The sequence below is a fragment of the Pogona vitticeps genome, chromosome 7 (genome assembly GCF_051106095.1).
Source record: "Pogona vitticeps strain Pit_001003342236 chromosome 7, PviZW2.1, whole genome shotgun sequence".
Classification (NCBI taxonomy): domain Eukaryota; kingdom Metazoa; phylum Chordata; class Lepidosauria; order Squamata; family Agamidae; genus Pogona; species Pogona vitticeps.
In genome coordinates this window covers 11,288,849-11,312,684 of record NC_135789.1, presented here as the reverse complement: position 1 = coordinate 11,312,684, position 23,836 = coordinate 11,288,849, and the positions used below count along the sequence as shown (strand labels likewise).

At 44.3% G+C, this 23,836-nt stretch overlaps 2 protein-coding genes across 3 annotated transcripts in view; both read left to right on the top strand.

The window, feature by feature from the left end:
- LOC110072694 (basic phospholipase A2 PLA-B) overlaps window positions 1–7,290 on the top strand; it is a 10,385-nt gene extending 3,095 nt beyond the window's left edge. Inside the window, exons 2-5 of one of the 2 annotated variants that reach the window (XM_072978756.2) lie at window positions 909–961; window positions 1,371–1,515; window positions 3,322–3,428; window positions 6,800–7,290. In XM_072978756.2, the coding sequence (XP_072834857.2) occupies window positions 909–961; window positions 1,371–1,515; window positions 3,322–3,428; window positions 6,800–7,062 (568 nt within the window). In that variant the 3' untranslated portion in view covers window positions 7,063–7,290. The remainder of the gene's footprint in view (window positions 1–908; window positions 962–1,370; window positions 1,516–3,321; window positions 3,429–6,799) is intronic. The other variant, XM_078378924.1, reaches the window with a different exon arrangement.
- On the top strand, window positions 7,290–23,836 carry LOC144583043 (uncharacterized). The gene is made up of 9 exons (XM_078379084.1): window positions 7,290–9,331; window positions 11,110–11,254; window positions 13,182–13,288; window positions 13,878–14,049; window positions 15,589–15,680; window positions 17,582–17,635; window positions 19,856–20,000; window positions 22,706–22,806; window positions 23,353–23,836. The coding sequence occupies exons 1-9, from the start codon at window positions 9,292–9,294 to the stop codon at window positions 23,493–23,495; spliced, it is 999 nt and encodes a 332-aa protein (XP_078235210.1). The 5' UTR covers window positions 7,290–9,291; the 3' UTR covers window positions 23,496–23,836.

The window sequence follows — 23,836 nt, the reverse complement described above, 5'->3', positions numbered from 1 at the left end:
TGATTTGTGTTCCTGCCTTGAGCAGGGGGTTGGACCCGATGGCCTTCGAGACCCGTTCTGACTCCATGACTCTGATTCTTCTTCCTCCCACTTCATTCATACAACACCAGCCCTGCAAGGTAGGAGAGGCCGATCCTGTGAGCGACTCCCCCACGGGTCTCAAGGAGGGAGTTTCATGTCTCCTGCTGCCCGTCAAAGGAGTGGTCCTCCCCTTCCCTTTCTTCCGGGGTTATTCTTGGGCTGTGTCACTTTGCCCAAGGCCACCCAGGCTGGCTATTCTCCTGAGAGGCACAGGGAGGGGAGAGGACTCGAACTCCAGACTCAGCCGTCCGGCCAATCCCTCACAACATCGCTGTATAGCTGTGTTTTATACCCTAAGCTAGCAGCTTGCCGTGTTCATATGAATACCAACCAACACTATCGCTATATACAAAGTAAATAACTTATCTGTAACTGTAACTAGTCACTTTTCAAAAATATGTATCTTACATCCTGGCTTTCATCTTTTGTTGGTTTGTTTGCCTTTCTCCTTCAAAGGACCCCAGGCAGTTTATTTATTTATTTTATTTTATTTTATTTTATTTATACCCCGCCCATCTGGCCTATAAGGCCACTCTAGGCGGCTTCCAATATAATATAAACAATAAAATAATACAAAATATTACATAAATCATACTATAACAAATACAATACAAAGATAGAATAGAAAATAAATAAAGGGAGAATAAACAGAAAAATCAGGTATTAGCTGGAGGGAAGGCCTGAATGTACAGCCATGTTTTTAATTGACTTTTAATACCTGCAGTATTTCAGTAAAACACAAAGATAGTTCCACAGAGCTGAGGTTTTTCCTTTTCTAAAAAAGAACTTAATCATGTGTCACTTGGCTTCCTTTCCCCCCTTTTCAGGTTTATCCTAGATATGAGGGAATTTCTCCTGGCTCTTATCCTGGGGGCAAGCGGTAAGTGTTAAAAATAAGAGAGTCCATCTGTATATATACCTAGTTTTAACCCCAAGATCGGTTTGCTGTGGGATTCTGACAGTTGTGGCCCACTTTTCCAAATGTCGTCAAAGTTCATAGCTAGCATCCTATTGCAGAGGAAGCCTTTGGTTCTGTGGGCCATTCCTTCTTCCCTGGCAATTGTGCAAGGGGTGGGCAGGATCTAGTGACCCCTCACACAAGCAGGATCCCTCCTCCCATAAGCCTTCAATGGGGTAATCTCCTAGGCGGTTCACTGCAGACCCGGGATCTACATTTCTCAACAGGATTCTGGCCTGCGATCATATAAAAAGGGGCCACGCTGGTTCTAGGACCCTGTGGGAGGCCCGAAAAGTAATTTTCCCCCCCACCTCTGCTTTTGCTTTTGGAGTTTTCTGCGCCATCAGCAGCAGCCTCCTCAATTTCAAGGTGATGATCGAAAGGATCACCAAGAGAAACGCTCTCATCTATTACAACGGATACGGCTGCTACTGCGGAAAGGGCGGGCGAGGGAAGCCGAGGGACAGGACAGATATGTAAGTGTGGTGGGGAGCTTAGTCATGGGGAGTCCTGTTCTTCCCTTCTACAGCACCCATGATTCCCATTTCTAGTGTCTCCGAAATTGCCCCCCCCAACCCACTGATGCTGAAAACCACAGATTACGTATAGCAAACACTACAGTGGTGCCTCGCAAGATGATGTTAATTCGTTCCACGAAAAACGTCTTGTGAAAACATTGTCTTGCGAAACACGGTTCCCCATTGGAATGCATTGAAATCTAATTAAAGCGTTCCAATGGGAAAAAAATCATCTTGCGAAAATCGTCCATAGAAAACATTGTCTTGCAAAATGCAGTTTCCCATTGGAATGCATTGAAATCTATTTAATATGCTCCAATGGGGGAAAAACGTCGTGAAAATTGTCCATAGAAAACATCATCTTGCAAAGAGCCACAGTGATCGCAAAAACCAATTGTCTTGTGGATTAATCGTCCCGCGAGGCAATCGCCTTGCGAGGCACCACTGTATTAGAATAGCAAATATTATACACATGGTCTTTGGCTCCCTCTAGTGGTTAGCTCTTTTTAATAGTTTTGAATCTGCGGATACCGATTCTGCGGATAAGGGACGCCTGCAATGGTTTTTTAAAAAAATAAAACTCCTAGAAGTTTTAAAAATCCAAACTCCATGAAAGATCATGTAGACAGATGGTCTTATTCAGAGATAGGTCCTTGAGGCTGCAGGTAGAGAGTCTAGGGCCACCCAATCAAGTTCCGCTTGCCTTATTCTGCTTTAAGGCCCGTGGCTCTCTCTTGAAATATCTGGAGCCCATGTGGTTCACATAAGGATCTGGGAACTCTGCATGACCAAAGAGCATTCCTGTTCCCTGATCAGTCCTAGGATGAAATCACATCGATTCAAATGGCACTCAAAAAGGCCTTTAGAGTCACTTGAAGGTTAAAATACAAATACCTGTAATGCAGTTTCAGACTGTTTTATACTCTGGTAAGTCTATGTGGCCCTGATTGGAACTCACCTCCCTCCTCTACCCTCTTTGGGTTTTTTTTTAAGCCAGCCCTGACACACACATAAATAGAGTTGAAAATAAAGAAAATATCAGCCGGTGGGGCTCTTAGTTTTTTTAAAAGTAACTTTTCCAAGTTCTGTCAATTCCCACAGGGGTTGTGCCTCCGTGGCAAGAATGAGTAACTATCACAACAATCTTGCATCACATCCTTTTCAACTCCACCGCTTGATTCGTTCCTAGGAAAGCAGGTTAACAGAAGTTAACAGCAAATTAACAGGAAGTTTTATAAAGGCTCGATGTACAGTGGGGTCTTGACTTGAGAACTTAATCCGTATTGGAAGGCGGTTCTCAAGTCAAAAAGTCTGTAAGTCAAGTCTCCATTGACCTACAGTGCATTGAAAACCGATTAATCCCGTAACAGGCTGTTTTTGTTCCATTTTGGTTTTTTTTCTGGTCTGTAAGTCAAATCTCAGTCTGCAAGTCAAACCTAAATTTTGCGGCCAGAGAAGTCTGTAACTCAAAAAGTCTGTAAGTCAAGCCGTCTGTAAGTCAAGGGTCCACTGTATTCTCGAAGGCTTTTGCGGCCAGGATCCGATGGTTGTAGATTATTCAGGCTGTCTGACCATGTTCTTGAGGTTTTATAAAGGCCATTGGTCTATAATATTGTACCATGAGATAATATGTATAAGCTTAGAAGGATAATGGCTAGGCATCAATCTGCTAGCTTGTTCTTATCAGGCCAGGCCAGGCAGAATGCTTCTCCTTTGCTTTTGCGTAGCTCTTCCTTTAGACAGATATGTTTTGTCTTCCTCAAGGTGCTGTTTCAACCACGACTGCTGCTACGAGCGCTTGCACCAGCGGAAGTGCCACCCATACATTGATCACTACAGATACCTGATCATCAATGGCGATGTTCTTTGCAGTGAGTTGCGACTGTATTGCTGAAATCCAAATGGACTTTTCAAATCCTTTCCCGCACCGTTCAAAGAGGTGGTTGGGGTTCCGTCAAAAGGATCAGTTTGGCCATCGATACCGAGTTGCCTGTGATATAGCAGCAGCATCATATTCCAGACAGTCCCGTTGATGGTTGCTACAGTGACGTCACAGATACTAGGCAATACCCCTTGTGAGAACTGTACTCCCAGAAGCTGGAAGACAAAAGCGATCTTCCAGATGGGGCACAGGTCCACCCCATTTTGCCATGGCTGATGAAGGAGCACGACTCTTTCCAGAATTTATGCCAATACTACACTAAGGAGCCCCATGAGGCAGTTAAACTGCAGTACTGTAGTTATGACTCTGTTCATGATCTGAGTTTGATCCTGATAGCTCAAAGTTGACTCAGCCTTCCAAGGTCCAATAAATCCAGCTTGCTGGGGAGGGGGCACCATATAGCTTGCTTGATTAAAATTGTAAAGTGCCCACAGAGTGCTCTTGGGGTGGTATATAAGCTGGCTTTGCTGTGCTGTGCTGTGTTTTGTTTTGCTTTGCTTTAAAAAGCATGTTTCTGAGAACTGCCTTTGTCCAGAAAATCTTTGAAATCTCAACAAAACATTCAAAATCCACTTCCCTGTTGGAGCATCTCTTCAGAACCTGTTGGAAGGGGGGTGTTGGCTAGTGGAAAGGCAACTGAAAGCATCCCCATGAGAGGATGACTGTGAAAAGGAACTTAAAATGGGAAGTGGCATGATGTAAATTTCTGCCTCCCATACACAGGAACAAACCAAGACAAAAATAAACCATGACGTGCACTAAGGATTAAAAAGAAGAAGGAGGAGGAGGAGAACCCCTTCATGAAAAATTTACAGTATTCACTGGGATAAGGGAAACGTCATGTGGACGGGAGGGAAAGGCCTGATCCGAATAAGGCCTTTTACTCCCAAGCGGTGGAGTTGGGGGTGAGGCCCCTCCCTAGCGTAAGTCAACAGACCACAGGTAAACAGAAGATCCTGGTGATACTGGGATGAGAAAACAGCGTCTGTTGCCAGTAGCTCTTCATTTTCACTTTAGATGTCCTGCTGCCTCCTCCTTCGTTTGGATCTCCCCCCCGGGCCCATCGCTCAGAGTCAGCAGAAGGCAATCTTGTGAGCACAGGTTCCCCCCTTTCAGACCTTCGTACCCATTCCCACCCACTTAATGACTCTGGAGTAGCTCATATAGCTCAGGTGGAGAGACTAGTTTTCCTGAGGATAGTTCAGCATCACAAGGCTTCATGGTTATGGTTTCCTCAAGGAAGGAACACCAGACAAAAAGTATTTAATTGAAAGACAAAGCAAGATTTCCTCCCAGTTTAACACAGTCCAGGCACTGGGGTTATATCCCCCTTGTCCGTCTTAACCCTGTTGATTTCTTCCAACTCTGAATTATGGCTTCTTCCAAGACCTTTGCCTAGAGAGGCAGTGACTGGATTTGTTTCCACCAAAAGTAGACCCTACGCTTAGCATGTTTTTAGAAGAGGTGCTCCCACAAGCGGTGAAAGGCATCTGTTTGTCACAGCACCTGTTTGCCTTCAAATGGCCAGTCAGAAAGCAAGCTGTGTAGGTAAATTGGAAGCGGTGCTCTCACAGACATTTTTCACTAAATAAGCATGAGGTTGGGACCTCGCCTTCTGAGCTTTGTCGTGCGTGTCGAAAGGGAAATATAATGTGCAGTGTTAAGCACTGGAACTGACTGGCTTAAAAATGCTTACACCTCACTGAACATGAGTATTTTTTAAGAACATATAATAAACACACACACAAAGAGAGACGTGTTTCTGTTGTGTGTTCCCTCCCCCTCAAAGCACCACTTCTCTAACCCATGTTTCCTTCCTCTTAATACCAGCTGCTCAGGCAGAGCGGAAGGTCCCTTGAGACTTAGGATTGCAACCCATTCCCCAAAATGTCAGGTTTGAACCCCAAGAGTAGCGAGGATGTGATGGGAGCCCCTGCAATGTCACAGAAGCAGATCAGGCAAAGGGAGAGGCATTTGTGTCGCACGAGTGTCCTCCTGCTAAGCCAGTGAGCCCTGGTGCTGGCCAAGGAAGGGGTGGGGGTGGGTCCCTGGCTTTGATGCCACCCCCCACCCAAAAATCAAAGCAAATCTTCCCCTCCAGGGCTGATCGCCCTGAGATTTGTCCCCCCTGCCTGGAGACCCACAGAAACAGGTCTGTTTCCCCAGACACACCAAACAGGGTCCTCAGCCCTAGCAGATTCCCTGAGATGCAATGGGGTGCCCCTTGATGAGCCAGGTTGAGGTGTTAAGATCATCAGGAGAGGCCTTTTTCTCAGTCCCATCATCCTCACAGGTGCGTTTGGTGGGGACACGGCAGAGGGGCTTCCTCTGTGGCTGCTCCTGGAACTCTCTGCCACTGGAGGCCAGGCTGGTCCCATCTTGGCTTTCCTTCCATCTTTGCCGGCCAAGAGTTTTCTCTCCAGGCAAGCTTTCCCTCAATAACTAGGGACCTGTGTGTGATTTTTAGATGGACGGTTACGCATTACCGCTTTGAATGTGCTTTTAGTATTGCTTTTGTTTAGCATTTCTAGGAGTGGTATCTATTTGTTCTAGAGTAGTAGAGTAGTCTTAGAATGAGCTGGAATTGTCGGCATGAAACAGCGATGTCTATGTTGGCTTGGGCATGTTGTGAGAATGGCTGACGGTCGGATTCCGAAATATCTCCTGTATGGAGAATTAGTGCAGGGAAATCGCCCCAGAGGGAGACCACAGCTGCGACACAAGGACATCTGCAAGCGGGATCTGAAGGCCTTAGGAATGGACCTCAACAGATGGGAAACCTTGGCCTCTGAGCATTCGGCCTGGAGGCAGGCGGTGCAGCATGGCCTCTCCCAATTTGAAGAGACCCTTGTCCAGCAGGCCGAGGCAAAGAGGCAGTCCCGAAAGCAGCAAAATCAGGGAGCTGGGTAGGGTACAGATTGTATTTGTCTTCAGTGTGAAAGGGATTGTCACTTTTGAATTGGCCTCCTCAGTCACACTAGATGCTGTTCCAAGACCTCTATGCAGAAAATGTTACCATAGTCTCTCGAGACTGAAGGATGCCTAGATTTATTTGTTCCTTTTTCGTTTTTGTATATGTATAATTTTCGGCTTTAAATATTGACTTTGAATGTTGTAAAACCACCTTGGGTCCTTTTTTCAGGAGAAAGGTGGGGGTAAATGAATGAATGAATGAATGAATGAATGAATGAATGAATGAATGAATAAATAAATAAATAAATAAATAAATAAATAAATAAATAAATAAATAAATAAATAAATTTATTTCTGGTGTTCCAAGAAACAATTTTGTCTCCACAGACTATAGGAACAAGTCCATCTGCTCTATGTTGGCTTGCGAATGTGACGAGCAGGCGGCCTATTGTTTCAGCCAGGAAGCCAAAAGCTACAACCGAAAATGGCGCCATTACCCCGGCATCCTGTGCAAAGAACCCACCCCGAAATGTCCTGAGGAAAAAAACGAGCAGGGCAACGGGTCTTCTTCCACCAACCAGAGCCATCAACAAGAGTCAGGAGGCTCTCAAACAAGAACAAACCCGGCCGTAATTTTGCAACTGAAATGAAAAGCTTGCAAGAGTTCTGAATACGGTCACGGTGCTTTGCTCCAGAATTTTTGGAAAGCTTTACATTTCAAGGTTGTTTAACATTAAAGTTGATTTTCAAGAGGCTTTTTTTTAAAAAAAGAAAGAAGTAGCCGTTGCATCTTAAGTAATAATTTGCACGTTCCATACATGGACACTTTTTTTGTTTCTTAAAACAGAAAGAATAAACTCATTGTTTCATTATTATTTTTTTAATTGGTTGGTTCTGATTATTTTTGCACTACTGCTACTGTGAAGGAGAAACCGAAGGCCACTGACTGGAACGTTTGGGAAGCTAACAGCAGGATCGTGTGCTATCACAGCCATGCACTTTGAATTGCTCTCTCAAATTCACTTTGAATTTCTCCCTCAGTGTGTTTTTTCTGTCATTGTGAGGAGTTTATTTGGTTTCTGTGGTTCTTTGTGAGTGGGAAAGGTGTCCAGTTTTGGACACCGCACTTTAAGAAGGATGCTGACAAACTGGAAGAAGTTCAGAGGAGGGCAACAAGGCTGATGATCAGGGGGCTGGAAACCAGACAGTAAGAACTGGGCGAGCTTAGCCTTGAGAAAAGAAGATGGAGGGAAGACAGCCCTTTTTAAAGACTTGAAAGGTATTCATACAAAAGAGGGGCAGGATCAGTTCTCCATCATCCCAGAGTGCAGGACATTTAATTATGGGCCCAAGTGAAAGAAAGCTAGGTTTAGTCTGAATATTAGAGAAAACTTCCTGACTGTTCAAGTAGTACGACAACAGGACCCATGGCCTTAGGAGGAGAGGGTGGGCGCTCCCACGCTGGAGGCCTTCAAGAGGAAATGGGACAGCCCTCTGTCAGATCTGGTTTGATTTGGGTTCCTGCACTGACAGGATTTGATGCCTTATAGGCTTCTTCCAAGTCCATTATTCTATGAAAAGCCACATTATCATCCTCAACCACTTCTACCCCCAGACCTTGAAAACCAGTGGGTACAAATACCACGTTGCTTTCCTTACACTTTAATTATGGTACATTCTCTTCCAGGAAGAGCGTTTATATTCCTTTACACTCCCTCTCTCATTCAGATCATAACAGAAATTCCTGCAAGATCCAGATGACGTTCCTCTCATCTGACTTGATGGGTGGTGTTTTTTTTTCTTGATTTCCCAGACTTTTTTTAAAAAAAAATTCTTCTCCAAATTCTGGGTAAGGAGTTTAGCATTATGGCACCTTCCAGCAGCCTGAGCCCTCACCCATCAGCCACCAAAAGAAAAAACACCCCAGCTGAAGTTAAGATGTGATTGTTCAGAAGAGGGGGAAGAGAGAGAGAAAAGGAGAACCAGAGCAGTGGGTTTATGATCCTTTCCACCCATCTCCCCTATGTCTAGAGGCAAATTATAGCAAGGATGATGGAACTGTTAGATGCAGATTGTGATAAGCAGCTATCGTGCCCACTGCTTGATATATTCAGGTGTGTGTGTGTTGCATGGCAAAACTCTTTTTATATCAAAGCTGCGTGTTCATTTCCAGAGCTTTTTGAGCTGGCAGGGGTAGAGGTGGCTTGTGACTCCAATTTGGAGGATGCAAAAATCCACTCCTGGTTTTAGTTTGCCCGTTAAAGGGGTCATTCTGGTTGGTGGGCCCCATTGAGTCTAAGGACCTTGGAGAACTCCTCGGGTAGAGTGCAGAGTAAAACCTGGAGTGGATTTGGAACACTGCTGAAATTGGAGTCACCAGGAGTCACTGGACAGGGGCGGGTGGGAAATCCGGCCACCTACTAACTAGTCGACAGGTCAGGAGCCCCACCAGCCCTGTCTACCCCACCCAGCCCCATAGGTACCAGCGGGAGGACCACGAGTCTGGACGAGTGCTGGCCTCTCTCGGCTCTTATCCAACTAAAAAGAAAACAGTAAAAAGTGGCTCTGATGGGATGAATCCAGAGCCACTCCCCATGGCTAAGCTTGGGAACCACAGCAATAAAGCAGCATTGACATATTTTCGGTGAAGGTGAAAACCCAAATCGGCCTCATGGGCTTCTTAAAAGGGGAAGGAAGATCAATGACAAAAGACTTCTTCATAAGAATTCCCCAAGGGCCGGGAATACCCTTGGCTTTGTATATAAGTCAGTTTGGCCATCAGACCTTGCCCTCTGCACTGCAAAAATTAGATGCCCAGAAAAGGTACGTGACCGAGCAAAGGCACCCAGATTTGTTTTCTTCAATCTCCTGGGGCAAAAATGACTCTCCCTGCGTTGGTGATGTTCCTCTTGACTTGGGGTAAGTGCCAAGACGTGGGATGCACACTGTTCTTTCCATCCTGCTGCCAAGTAATCCTGCCCTGATTCAAAAAGGCCACAGAGCTCGAAGCCTAGGTAGCCGCCTTTTCCAAAGGGATGGAAGTGGGGGGTCCTATAATATGTGGGGTCCACGTGAACCCCAGGGTCTGACCTCCCACAGACTTCAAAAACTTTACATAGACACCCCACCCAAAAGGAAGGAAGGAAAAGAGATAAGAGGAAGTAAGAAAGGCAGGGAAAGAGAGTGGAGGAAGTAAGGAAAGAAGGAGAAGAGAGAAAGGGGGAAGGGAGGAAGGAAGCCCAAGGGGTTTCATGGAAAAGGAAATAGCCATTTTCTGAGTTCTGTTTTGTTTATGTTGTTGTTGTTCTGTGGGACTGGTGTGGTCTCAAGGCTGGAAGACGCATAGGATAGTGGTTCCCAACCTTTGGTCTCTATGAGTGAGCCCGGGAAAAGGTTCCTTTTTTGGAATGTGCCCTGAAAAATATATTTTTCAACTCTAGCCAATAGAGGGAAAGCACGATTTCTATCTCTCTCACCCCACCCCATGTGCCATCCAAAAAACACAAACTTTCCTGTGTTTATGCACGTGGGATTTCAGGAAGCAGGACAGCTGCTCTGATTCCCCAGGCTCTCCGTTCTTGGGACGGAAAAATATCTGTCCGCGTTCCTTTCTTCCACCTCAGAAATGTTCACACTCCCTCGTCCTTCTTATCCCAAATGGGGGGAAGCGAGTGCATATTTCGGTAAATCCTTCAAAGACAACCTGAAGTGAAATGATTCACACCCGCACTGCCCAAATTTGACGGAGGCCATGGCCAACAGGGAGAATACTGGGTCATCTCAGCTGCTCTCCCTTGTGGCTGTTAAAGGTTAGCTGCATTAAAAAACAGTTGGAGACCCTAATGCAATGGCTAACATGGTTAAATATAGGATGGATGTCCACCAGAAGAAGAGAAAAGGGAGCCATTTGCCCAGAATCCTATGGTTATATCCATAATACAGAGAGACACGTGTCCAGGTACTCAGCCAGAGGTGCAGAAAGAGCACTTAGTAGAGTCAAACTTTCTGCACATGTTCTGAGACAGTCTCTCTGGGCCAGCGAGGCAGCAAAAAGCAAAGTGTGCGGCTTATATACCAACCCATGGTGCTTAAAGCTCTCTCTGGGCGGTTTACAGTCTTAATTGTGCAAGCTACACACTGCCCACCCTGGGTACTCCATTTATGGATCTCAGAAGGATTGAACACGGAGTTTATTTATTTATTATTTATTGACTTTGTACCCCGCCCATTTAGGCAACTGACTACTCTGGGTGGCTAATGACATATAACCTCAAGCCAGCTACCTGAATCCATTCGGATCCGATTCCCAGATCGTGAGCAGAGTCTTGGCTGCAGTACTGCAGTTTAACCACTGTGCCAGGGGGCGCCTTTTGAATTACATCACTTTAAACACTTAAAAATAGGGGGGGGGGGGAATAGAAGAGAGCTAACACAATAGTTCCAGTTATGGGTCCCCAAATGTTATAGCAGTCATCATCTCCCACGATCATTGACAATGATAGCCTCATGTGATGGGATGCGTCGTCTTCTCTGGTAAACTAAGGTATAGAACTGCTTCCCCTTTGGAAGTGAAATACCTGGGAAATTTTAAGTTGAGACGGATTTGGGGAGCCTAATCTAGCAAAGATGGGGATAAGAGTCTTGCTTTTATTTTATTTTTGGCAATGGAAATTGTCACCTCTCTGACTCATTTCCAGGTCTAACTGGCACAGGCGGAAGTCTCCTAGAACTTGCACAGATGATCAAAGACGTTACAGGGAAAAATGCTGTACCACATTATTCCAGCTATGGGTGTTATTGTGGATTGGGTGGCAAAGGAACGCCACTAGATGAAACTGACCGGTAAGCTTCCAGATAATCCATATGATGGGGTTTGTGTTACAGAGTGTTAACTTTCTGATAAAATTCCTTTTTTTTACTATGCGTATAGTATAGAAGTATAGAGACTCACAGAGGAGAATAGTTACAAGTTCACCCAATGGTCCACCCCTCTCTCATTAACTGGCACTTAATGCCTTGACAACATTTGTAAGAGAAAGAATAAAAAACATTTCTTACAACTGCTTAAAAAATTACAAATGTGTCTGCTGCTTTCTTTTTTTGCACTCATATTATCAACCAACTGGACAGATCAACAGCAAACAGACTCCTCCCAACTGACCAAAGACAGGGAAAAAGCACCCAGCAGATAGTACGCAAGGTTCATAAAAAACAGTTAACACTAAGTCAGTCATGTCTAAAGAATAAGCAAGTATTTGCCTGTGGCTCACCTAGATATACTTTAAGAATACTTGCATTTACAAATCTCTGCTCACCATTTCTGCTCTCTGGAACGCCTCTAGGCAGTGTCGCTTCTGAAAGGCATGCTGTTCCTTCCCATACAAATTGCAAATTCCATCAGTGTCTGTGCACAAACCAAAAGTGGAAACATTCAGAAACAGGAAGAGGGTGCCCACTTACTATGTCCATTTTGTTTACATAATCCCAGAAAACAAGGGTGTAAGCATTACCCACTCCCCCACCCCAAGAGAGTCCCCTTGGCCCACCAAGTGGCATGTAAGTTCAAAGACCAGTGATTGTATACATATAATTTTAAAATGTGCAACATTCCTGTTTCTGAATGTATATATATGTTAGGAAGAATGAGAGAGAATGGAGGAAGAATGAGAGAGAATATTCCATTCTCTCTCATTCTTCCTCCATTCTCTCTCATTCTTCCTAACAACTGAATTTTAAATTGCGCCATATTAAGACAGCCTGATCCCAGAATCAGGCTGTCTTAATATGGCACAATTTAAAATTACGGACCTGTATGAAATCCGGGTAAAATTAAAATGTTCAGATAATTAGACTAGTTTTGACCAGAGGCAGGCTTCTTCAATAGCACTATCTCAGCCATTTGCTAGATCTTCTTTTGCACGTGTGGTGGGGCATAAATTGCACGCACGTATGTGCTGCATGGATTGAATTTCGCCCCAGTCACAGGAATTTTGTCCTGGATCCAAGAAGCCTCATTTTACTTGCTGATTCTTTGACGTTGTCCTGGTGGGAGACACTCTTTGGCGTTCATCAGTTCAGCCAGGTGTGCTGTGTTTGTTCTCCGTAGGTTTAGCCTCGTCTCTCCTGGTTCCCTATTTGGTGTGCAGAAAACTCTTCCTCACTTTCAGCCATCGTCGAGGGGGGTTGGGTGCCCACGAAGTGGGTTGGTCTGACGTTGTGTTCACTTATTTCATTCGTCATTCATTAGCGGCTTGTCTGTCCAGTTTGCAGTGCAGAAGAACATGTGATAGTGAGCCCCATGTTCTGACTTCTGTCCGTGGGACGTCCTGGTGCATCAGAGATGGCAAAAGCCTATCTCCCGTAGAGGAGAGGCTGGACCATCGGGAAGTCACTTAATAGACTTCAAAGCCACATAGGAAGATCAAAGAATCAGCAAGTAAAATGAGGCGACTTGAATCCAGGACAAAATTTCTGTGACTGGGGGGAAATTCAATCCATGCAGCACATATGTGCGTGCAATTTGGGCCCCACCACATGTACAAAAGATCTAGCAAATGGCTGAGATAATGCTATTGAAGAAGCCTGCCTCTGGTCAAAACTAGTCTAACTACTGAATTTTGGCCACATGGCTTTTCCCGTCCAGTTTCGTGGAAAGGTGCTGTGTCAGCTTGAACGCAAACGCAGCTCCTTACAATTGCTTGAGCGCGATTCTGCTCCAGTGGCTCTGCTGCCTGTCGGCTCTCCCACCGTTTTCCTTTTCCCTCCTCAGCTGCTGTTATGACCACGACCGCTGCTACGACCGAGTTGATGCAGAAGGATGTGATTCCAAAGCCACCTTTTACCACTACTCGGTGCACCGAGGGAAAGTCAAATGTGGTGAGCCGGCCACGAGACAGAGGCGTAAACTCTCCTCGCTTCAATGCAGGGGGCGGGAGGTCTCCGATGTTCCCCGGCCCTCCCAACGGACTGTATTGCGCCCAGAAACAACAGTTTGGGGCCCTTTGGGGTTTCAAAATGTAAACAGGAAGTGTCTGGGTGGCATTTCTTCTTCCCTCTACCATCTATAGGATTGGGGGGGCACATCCATAGCCACGTGACGTCCTCCTGTTCCAATGCAAAATATTTAAGGATGTTCTTAAGCGAGCAGTCAAGACCCGTTAACTATACAAAAGACCTGCCTCTGGTAGAGAGGAAATCCAAACAGAATTGGTTTGCTGATCAGCTGAACTCGAATGAGCCGCAACAGCCGGGCAAGCGTTGGCTGAAGAGAAAACAAGTCCCCCAAAGCTTTGGGGGTCGTAGATTCATGCACCCTGCTCTCATCAGAGCTTAGGAAAAGCCAGGAGGCTGAACTACAGTTCCCAGATGCCCCATGAAAGCACCACTAGATCTGGGCTCCAAGAACTGCAGCCCTTAACAAGTTCTTCTCCTTTGTCCTAACGTCTTGCCCTTGTCTCTTTCTCAGGTGGTGGGGAGTGGTGGAGAAAACGGATATTCGGCCACCAGCCGCCGTGTGAGGGGGAGATCTGTGAATGTGACAAAAGACTGGTGCTCTGCCTGAAAAAGCATGTCAAGAGCTACCGAGCAGCTTACCGCTTCTATCCGAACTTTCTCTGTTTTGGCCCAATGCGTCGGCACTAGGGGAGCAGCCAGGAAGCGGGGAGGGAAGGGGCCCCAGATGCGAATCTCTCCTTCCCAAGGAAAGGAGCCCATCTCCCTTAAAGCCACCCCCACCCCCCGGGCATTGGTCCAGCCTGGCTCCAGGAAGCAGCGAGCCCTACAGCCGGGCCAAAAACTACCAGCTTAGGCATGGATCCAGGTCAGGCTGGAGCCCGTTTCCCTGTCTGTCATATAACTGACGGGAAACCGATCGCCCCAGACCACGCGTAGTCCAAATGGTGATCTATTTCCCCTTATGATCCCACAACCCCAATCCACTTTTCAGTCTTTCTGGTGGGAGAGTGGGAGGATCGGTGCCTCCAGAAAAAACATGTTTTCCTCTAGCCCAGAAGCATTGCATCAATATTGCTTGTTTCATGTTTTGAAGTTTCACCTACGTTTCATATACGTCCCTCGTTTTAAATGGGGCAACGCTCCGATACAAGAAGGAACCGCATGCGCGGGAATCCTAACGTACCATATACAGGACATGTTTTATGGATGGATCAAACCATAGTCACAGATGCCCTTCCCCGGAATTAGACGTCATTCAAGGAAAAGTTAATGCCATGACGATGTACCAAATATCTGTACAGTATTGCCTGATCGGCGAAGAAGAAAAAGTATCATGAAAGAAGGAAAGAAGGAAGGAAATAAATAACTGAATGAATGAATGAATGAATGAATGAATGAATGAATAAATAAATAAATAAATAAATAAATAAATAAATAAATAAATAAATAAATAAATAAATAAATAAACCATGCTATCGAATCTATGGTGACCCTTTCCAAGGTTTTCTAGATACAGTATAGAGTGCTCGGGGTTGGTTTAGCCCTCCCTTCTTCAGGGCTTGCCCTGGGATGGTGCAGTTTGCCCAAGGCTACCCAGGCTGGAAGGGACACCCTCTGGCTCATGGAGTCCAGCCCCTGTCAAGGAGACCCAGTGGAGGAATTGAACTCGCAACCTCCAGCTCCTCAGCCACTCAGCCATCCAGTAACTGTGTGCTGTCAAGTCAATTCTGGCTTCCGATGGCCCTTTTTCAGGATTTTCCAGGTAGAGAAGTGGTTTATCACTGTTCCTTTCTTCCAGGGGCGCCCTGGGACTGCGTACAGTTTGCCCAAGGCCACCCAGGCTAGCTCTTCTCCCAGAAAGCACAGTGGGGGAATCGAACTCCCAACCTTTCGCTCCGCAGCGGAACCCCTGAGCTCTGGCTTCCAGATGGTTTGCCCAACGTGGCCAAAGTGTTTAGACCAGATTTCTCGCTCCTCTGAGGGGTTTTATTCTGAGTTCTGCAAAAGAGGGTTTCCGGTGTCCACGGCTTTCATTCTTTCAATATAATGAGGTCACCGGGGCACCGAGAGACCGGTTGTCTTGCTGGGCAAGAACTGCCTAGAGGTGTTTCGGCTCCGTAACCTGTTAGAGGAGGAACTTGCTGATTCACATGGTGACCGTAATACAGGAAAACAAGTGTTTCCCAAAACTTTCCATAACCTCCAGCCTACTGATAACCCAGGGCGAGAGCATATAAAACCCCTAGCAGCCAAAGGAGGACCATAGGAGAAGCCAGGCGTGATTCGAACCTCCAAGACGTTTTAAAAGGCAGAAGTAAGTAAGTACTATCTTGATTTTCTCAGTCTGGAGGCGATGACTTAAAACAGATCCTTCATACAACCACCTGGAAACCCTTTGTCTACTGCCCCTCTATCTGTCTGTTGTTCTCACAGCTTGGAAAAGTTATTGTTATTATTCCTGGTTTTTTTGTTTGTTTGTTTGTTTGTTTTGACAACTCCCCAAATTCCTCCGGCCAGTTTGATTTTCCACAGTTCCTTCTTCCGATCTATTTCTCGGCTTTAAGGTCTGAAAAGAATTCGGCTCATTGTTGTTTCTCAACGTGCCTCAAAGGTTGAATGTCCTGGTTTCTACTAGTGTGATCTTCGCCATTTGTCTTTCTCTTTCTCTTTGATTTTTTTTTTCTATTTATGGGTTCTCTTAGAGTCCAGCTCGGTGGAGCACACGGATCTGTCAAATTCATCTCCCTGCTTCAGCTTGAAGGTTAGATTTTGCACACGATATTACCCGCCCCAGATAAATATATTCATACGTTTATTCTATATGACACCCATCAGTTACAACATTCTGATTTTCTTCTCGGTTGGACTTCACTTGTTCAGTTTAGTTTTAAACTTCAACTTTCTCCCGCCCAGTTTTCTATTCAGGGATGGGGGCCTGAGTCAAGGAACTTGCTCTCAAGTCGTACTTAAGTCACGGCGGCGACTCAACTCGGGGTTTATTGTTTTTCAATGACTCGGAATCAACTTATGACTCAGAACCACCCACTCCTCCCTCTTTTTTTCTGGGGGAAGAAGGTTATTTTTAATAGGGACACAGATGTGGGGCTTTGGACTCGGGGCTGAGTGCCAGAGAGTTGAACTCGGGACTTCGGACCCAAAGACTTGCCAGGATCCCTTTTTTCAACTCTTTCAGCGCATTTTGTAAGTCATCAAAGTCGTCTGCTATGGCTGTTATACCACAGAACCCATGTATCATCCACAACATCGGAGAATGCCATGTGTTTGGAGCAAAAATGTCCGTATTGTTTGGTAGCAAGCCGGGATGCCAAAACACAAGAGGGGCGTGTTCCGATGATCAATAGATTTGCCTCCTCTGGTCCGACACCGGATCTCACTGTGGGTTCCAGAAATGCAAGACCTTAAAGCTCTCCCTAATTACAGCCTTCCTCCTGGCTCCCAATTCACTGAAAATACCCCGAAGGTCATTCTTTAGAAATGTTTTTGAGTTTTCACCCAGTTGCATCATCACCGCTTTTCTGAGACTGGACCTTTCCACGGACAGCCATCCAGGGAGCTCGGTCTCCTCTCTTGCCTAAGACATGCCGGTTTCATCATCTTCCTCTAATTACTCAGCCTCAGGAAAGCGTAGAGACCTGTGGGCCAAATTTGTTTCCTGTTCATCATTGGAACTGGAAAAGTTCACTTTCCTGGGTTATGACGGCCTTCAATTTCCTAGCCAGCAGGAAATCCGAGGAATCCTGATCGAAGAACGAAACTTGTCTAAAACCTGATTCTTACCTTCACTTGAGAAGACCCTGTTGACGGCCATTCTCAGCTGGGATGTTTTATTGACTCTTCCTTATTGGTAAAAGCAAAATAAAAGTTTTTTAAAAGAGAGAAAAGAACAGCACAGATAAAAAGGCAAAAATGTGGTGTTGCCTTAAAGACCAACTTTATACACGTAATTTTTTTAATGTGAGATTTCGTGGACGAGTCCCCTTCGTCTTCCTTGTGACCCCAGCCTGCATACGCCTACTTGGAGGTGCCCTGCGATGAAACCAAACTGAACGTTTACTTCTGAGTAAATCTGTAGGGTCTTTACTTTCCTTCGCACAGCGACCTCTGTCAATGGATTCCACTCACAATAGCATGGATGCTGGCTGATACATATAATAGTGTCTGGTTATTCCCTTCTCTCTTTTTTTAACCACACAGATTCTTATCAGGAAATGAAGATCCACTGGGGACTGATGGTGCTGTTCGTTTATGGTGAGTGGAATTAAAAAGAAATATTAAAGGACAAACCAATGATGGATGAATTACTAGGCTACCAGATGGCCTACTTGGAAACAAAGAAACAAGATAGTGGTTACTACTACTAGGGATGAAATGTTTTTAATTTGCTAGACTACGAATATCATAATTCTCCATTCTGGGAGTTCTACCTGCCTTATAAGGCACTTTGCAAATTCCTCAATGTGATGAACTTAGAAAAAAAGACCTAAACCTTAAGGTTTTGAGGCTTAGCTGGGCCTAGCTCTCCCTAGCTTCCTATTCAGAAAGAAATTTCCCAGCTAGCACTGGGGCAGGAAGAGGAAGTTTGAAGGGAGCTAGGCCTAGCTAAACCTCAAAGCTTTCTGATTTAGCCCCCCCCCCCCGTGAGCCACATTCAAGTCTTTACAAGGTGTCTGTGAGATATTGTAGAACTCCCATAATGGAGAATTGTGGTATTTGTAGTCCAGAAAATTCCAAACTCAGCTGTCATCACAGGTGTGTGGATTATCTTTTGTGTGCATGGGTATGGGTGTATGTGCTAAAATAGCCTTAGGATTAATTTTTTAAAGGGCATAAATATTTTTCCATTCTGGGAGAAGCTTCAAGTGTTGACAGACAGCTGTTCCCCTTTTCCAAGAAGGAAAACATTGGAGGAAAAGGAGGGGAAAAGCGATGCGATTGCAAACCCATTATCACAATATCTGTGATAACACTTTGGATGGATCCTTCCTTCCCCCCACTGTACCTCCCCAAAAGCAAAAAAAGCAGTGTCATAATACAAAAGTTTCTTTCGGTTTGTAACTGAGTTCACCTGTGCTCATCCAGTCAGCTGATAAGACAGGAAATGACGCACTGTGGTTGAAACACTTTTTTGCAAATAGAGTAGGATCATTGTCTCAAAGGATCTTAGAGAGGAGTTGACTCACCAAATCCTTGTTAATTCAATGGGCCTACTCACAATGCGACTTGCTACGCTAAACAACAGGATTTCATCTGAAGTTTACAGTCCCAAGTTGCATTACAGTCCCAAGTTCCCAAAAAACAATGCTGATCTTTACTTTGACTTATAAAAATCAAATACAGTAGGATCCCCATATCCAGGGGGGATTGGTTCCAAGCACAAACCCACAGATCCTGAAAACCACAGATAACAGCAAATGCTACACTAGCACGGTAAAAGAAAAAAAATTCCAAAAATATGTATTTTCACTGTATAGTAGCAGAAGTGGCCACTAGTGGGAGCCAGAGACCCTGCTATGAATTCTTCAACAAGAATACGTAGTATGGTTTCTGGCACCCACTAGTGGTCCATTCTGGTAACTACATTGTGAAAATACGTATTTCTAGAGTTTTTAATATAGTTTTGATATTTTTCAGACTGCATTTAAGTGAAACCATGGATTCTGATTCCTCGGACACGGGGTCCTTACTTGTACTACAAATTACTACAACTCTTGATAGTTATCAATCACACAGGAAGTTTTAATTCTTTGGTTTTAGAAGACACTGATTGATGGAGTCAGGGCATGAAAGAATCTCCACACTGATGCCAGAAGCAAGGCGATAGAACAGTCCCTTTTAATACCTGGGGTTTAGAAACAACTGGTTGTAAATAATGAGTTATTTATCCTATTTGCATGTAATTCCATTTTCCCGTGACAGATGTACAGCTAAGTTACATTATTATGACCATGTCATAAGGGGTATGTTCACTAGCTTTGCAGGGAAACTATAACTTTTAGCCACTTTTATAGCTCCCAATGTTGAAAGGCTGTTTTGGGCTTGGCTTTCCACTGCATGTTTTTTCTTGAAATACATGTTGAAGCATCTATTTTAAGGTCAGGTTAGAAGTTAAAGGGAAATGTATGTTCCCTGCAATTAACATATTTTCTCTCCACTAAGGGGTTTCCCCAGAAATCCATACCTAGGCAAGCAGACTTGCCCAAATGAGTTTTATGTTAAGCCCCAAAGGACCAGTCACAGAACAACGCTCTGCTATATGCAAGATATGGAAAGTTCGCGCTATGACAAAGAGATGGCTTTCTGCACTTGAAGAAGGACTCCTTGTAAATACATGCTCTTGTCTAGGATGGTCCTCGGCTGCTTTTGAGAAAACCTGGCATGCCTCGCAAGTGTCCGTGTAACTTACAGATTTTTAACAATGACCTCCAAAGCTCTGCTAATATTCTTACCACTCTACAACTTTTTTCATAGGTGTTTTGAAAGCCAATGGGGGCATTTTGGAATTTGGAGACATGATCCTAAAACTCACTGGGAAAACATCGTTCCCGTACTATACCGGTTACGGCTGTTACTGTGGGCTGGGTGGAAAAGGAAAGCCACGGGACGCCACGGACAGGTAACTCAGTTGCTGGCTGAACATCGTACTTCTCAATGGCTTGGAACAGTTACATTTTTGGATGATGGTCTGTAGTTTGGTACTTAAAATTCTCTGCTGTGGTTCAGGGAAGGGCAGGAGAATGCTCTCTCTCTCTCTCATCCAGTAGATGGTGAAGGTGGGATCAGACAGGTATAACAGTGCAGTTTAGCCCAGACCACACACCCAGATCCCCCACCTTCACCAGAGAGCATCAAGCCATGCTACAACATCGCAGCACTGGCTTCCGTGCTGTTGATAAAATGCCTTCTCTGTAGATCCAAGGTCATTATAACCGCTTGGCATTTCATGTCTTATGAAATGCTGGGATCTGTACTTTGAAGAGGGACTCTGAATCCTCTGCTAGAGCGCTGTGGGGAAGCATCGCAGTAGGATCCCCGTATTCGTTCCAAATCCCCCATGGATACTGAAAAACGTGGATAACAGTGAATGTTATTTTATTAACAAAGACGATACATAGCATAGCCTCTGTTTCCCTCTAATGGCAAATTCTGGTAACTTTATTATTAGAAATATAGATTTCTAGGTTTTTTTCTTTTAATATTTTTATTATTTTCAGACCGTGAATAAGGGAGTCTGCACATATTGATCCCACGGGTACAGGGATCCTACTATATTTTCTTGGAAGTGTTGTGTATACGGGCCAATGACTCAGGCTGACTCATGCTGGAAACCAAATCTCGGGAGGGTTGTCCTCCTTCTTGCTTTATTATTATTATTATTATTATTATTATTGAATGTAAGTTTCTTGGGACTATCATAACAAATGACCTGACTTGGAGTGCAAACACCGCTGCGTTAATCAGGAAGGCAAAACAACGGTTGTATTTTCTAAGGATTCTTAGAAAGCAACAATTGACTGAGAGTTTGTTAATCACCTTCTATCGGAGTTCGATTGAGAGCATATTATCCTACTGTCTCTGTGTATGGTTCGCGAGCTGCACAGTGGCAGAGAAAAAGGCAATTCAAGGGATGATCAAGACGGCCCAAAACATCATTGGCTGTTCACTCCCCTCTTTGGAAGAATTGTATAAGAACAGATGTAAGAGGAAGATATCTAACATACTGAAAGACTCCTCTCATCCGGGATATCAGCTCTTTAAACTATTACCATCAGGAAGGAGATTCAGGGTATTGAAAGCAAGGACAAGCAGATTCAAGAACAGTTTTTACCCAAGTGCAGTATTGAGTTTAAATGCGGGGCCATAAGTTTTTGGTGGACTTTTTAATTGCTGAGAGAAAACGGGGTATCTATATTTGGATGGTGAAAGTTGTGTATATTTTAACTTTTTTTGGTAGTGTTGTCCAGTTTTACCTTGGGGAAGAGCACCTCATTTCGTTGCACCCACTTGTGAGCGCAATGACAAATAAATTTCTTATGTCTTATGTCTTATGTCTTATGTCTTATGTCTTATTATTATTATTATTATTGTTGTTGTTGTTGTTGTTGTTGTTCTTCTTCTTCTTCTTCTTCTTCTTCTTCTTCTTCTTCTTCTTCTTCTTCATCCACGCTTATTTAACATTCTGTCACCTGGGTTCAGCTTATAATCATTTGTTAATACAGCTACAATACATATTAAGCTCTTAATTTATACGTGCTTCTAACCATTGACAAAACATGTTTGATAATATTCTGCATCTTCCTTTCCTTTAATTTTCAGTGTCAGTCCATCCATTTCGGCACAGTCCAATATCTTTTTAATTATTTCTTGATCTGTAGGTGTTTCTTCATTTTTCCAGTATTGTGCGAATATAACCCTTGAGGCTGTTAAAATATGCAGCATTAAATATATACTTTGTTTATCCACACTTTCTGCTACTTTACCTAATAGAAAGAGTTCTGGCTTAAAATCTACATGTTTTTTGATTATTTTAACAAGCTATATATGTGGTTCTTTTCCAAAAATAATTTGCTTTATCACAGGTCCACCAAAGGTGATAATAATTTCCAGTTTTTTAATGACATTTCCAGCATTTACTTGACCTATTAGAGTACATTTTAGTTAATCTACTGGGTGGTAATTGCCATCTAGAAAACATTTTACAGTGGTGCCTCGCATAGCGATCGCTCCATTTAACGAAGAAATCGCTTTGCGACGCTGTTTTGCGATTGCAAAAGTGATCGCTTTGCGATGTTCCCTATGGGGAAATTTTGCTTTGCGATGATCGCAGGGAAGCGATCATCACAAAGCCCCCATTTTCGGCCAGCTGATCGGTGGTTCCAAAATGGCCGCTGGTAAACAAAATGGCCGCCCGCTGTGTTGCCTCGCTTTAGAGGCACCGAAAATGGTCGCCTCTATGGAGGATTTTCGCTTAAGGTTAGTTTTTAAGCCCATAGGAAAGCATTAATGACTATTTTTGCTGCACAGATTAACATCGCTAAGCGAGGCACCACTGTATATAAATTCTCTTTATAAGATGTTGCCATTGTCATCTTATAGTTTCTAGACCACAGTTTTTGCCATTTTTCAAAGTCACTATTATAGCCAAAAATTTTGTTTCTTCTTTCTTTTTCTCCTTCCTGGTTCTATACAGCCTTGTCTGACTCTCTGGCCGATGGGTAGCTAACCTGTAAAGAGAGGTTGTGTATGTGTCATAAACATTAACCTCCAGGCTCAGAGGCCAGTTTTGTTTCAATTCAAGGTCTTCTTCTGTCATCCTAACAGATGCTGTTTCGCCCATGACTGCTGTTACGAAAAGCTGAAAGACTGCCACACGACTACAGAGAGATACGATTACACAATTGAAGGTGGAAATATCACATGCGGTGAGTTGCCTGAGAGACCTGGGTTCAAGTCCTGCCTCACACGGCCAGCCATACTGTTAAGGAAAACAAAGCAGACGCTGCAGTCAAATGCTTTCCAGGGAGGGGGGTAGTGGGAACAAGTAGCAAATCCTTTCATTTCTCGAGGGAAGGAACAAATTAGGTTGGTCTGGCCAAGTCCTGGGGGGAGGGTGTCCTTTTGTGTTTTACCCTGTAGTGGCCAGTTCTAGTAACTTAATTTTTAGGAACATATATATATTTTCGGGATTTTTCTTTTAATATTTTAAATGTTTTCAGGCCATGGATAAGTGAATCAGTGGATACTGATCCCGTGGATACAGGGGTCCTACTGCAAAGAGGCAGGCATCCCCCCAAAAAAATAACACAAAATGAAAGAAACATGAAATGTTTCACCGTGTCCATCCTTCGTCAACCCCTCTCAGCGGAATAATCCTAGGATGGCTATCCACAAGGGGGAAGAACCAGAGAGGCTGAGCATCTTGAATAAGGGTCAGAGATTAAAGTGTCCTCTGTGTTTTCCCCCCCTAGGAAATGGATCCCACTGTGAGACCCAGCTTTGTGAATGTGACAAGACAGCAGCCGTCTGCTTCCGAGACAATCTAGACTCGTACAACAACAAATACATCTTTTACCTCGATGTCTATTGCACCGAAGAAACTTCGCCATGTTGAGTACTGCTTGGCAAAGTTACTCTAGAAGTGTAACTCCCAGCATCCCTGTAGTTTATAAACTAGTCATTCTCGGAACTGTCAATCTTTCAGCCTCTCGCGTGGAGAGATGCTTCTGCTGATCAGAAAAAGCTTCGTGTGTTAAGTTCCACCAGCGTAGACCCCATTGAATGGATGGGCGTTTAGTGACGCAGCTCCTCTGTAAATTCTCTTCATTCAAATGGGCCTACTCTCACTGGGACTTACTAGGCTAAAACAAGGGCATAATTTGATTCATTTCTTTTTCCTCTTCCTTTTTATATCGATGTATTTGTATCTGGTATAAAGGCCACGGTTCCCCCTTT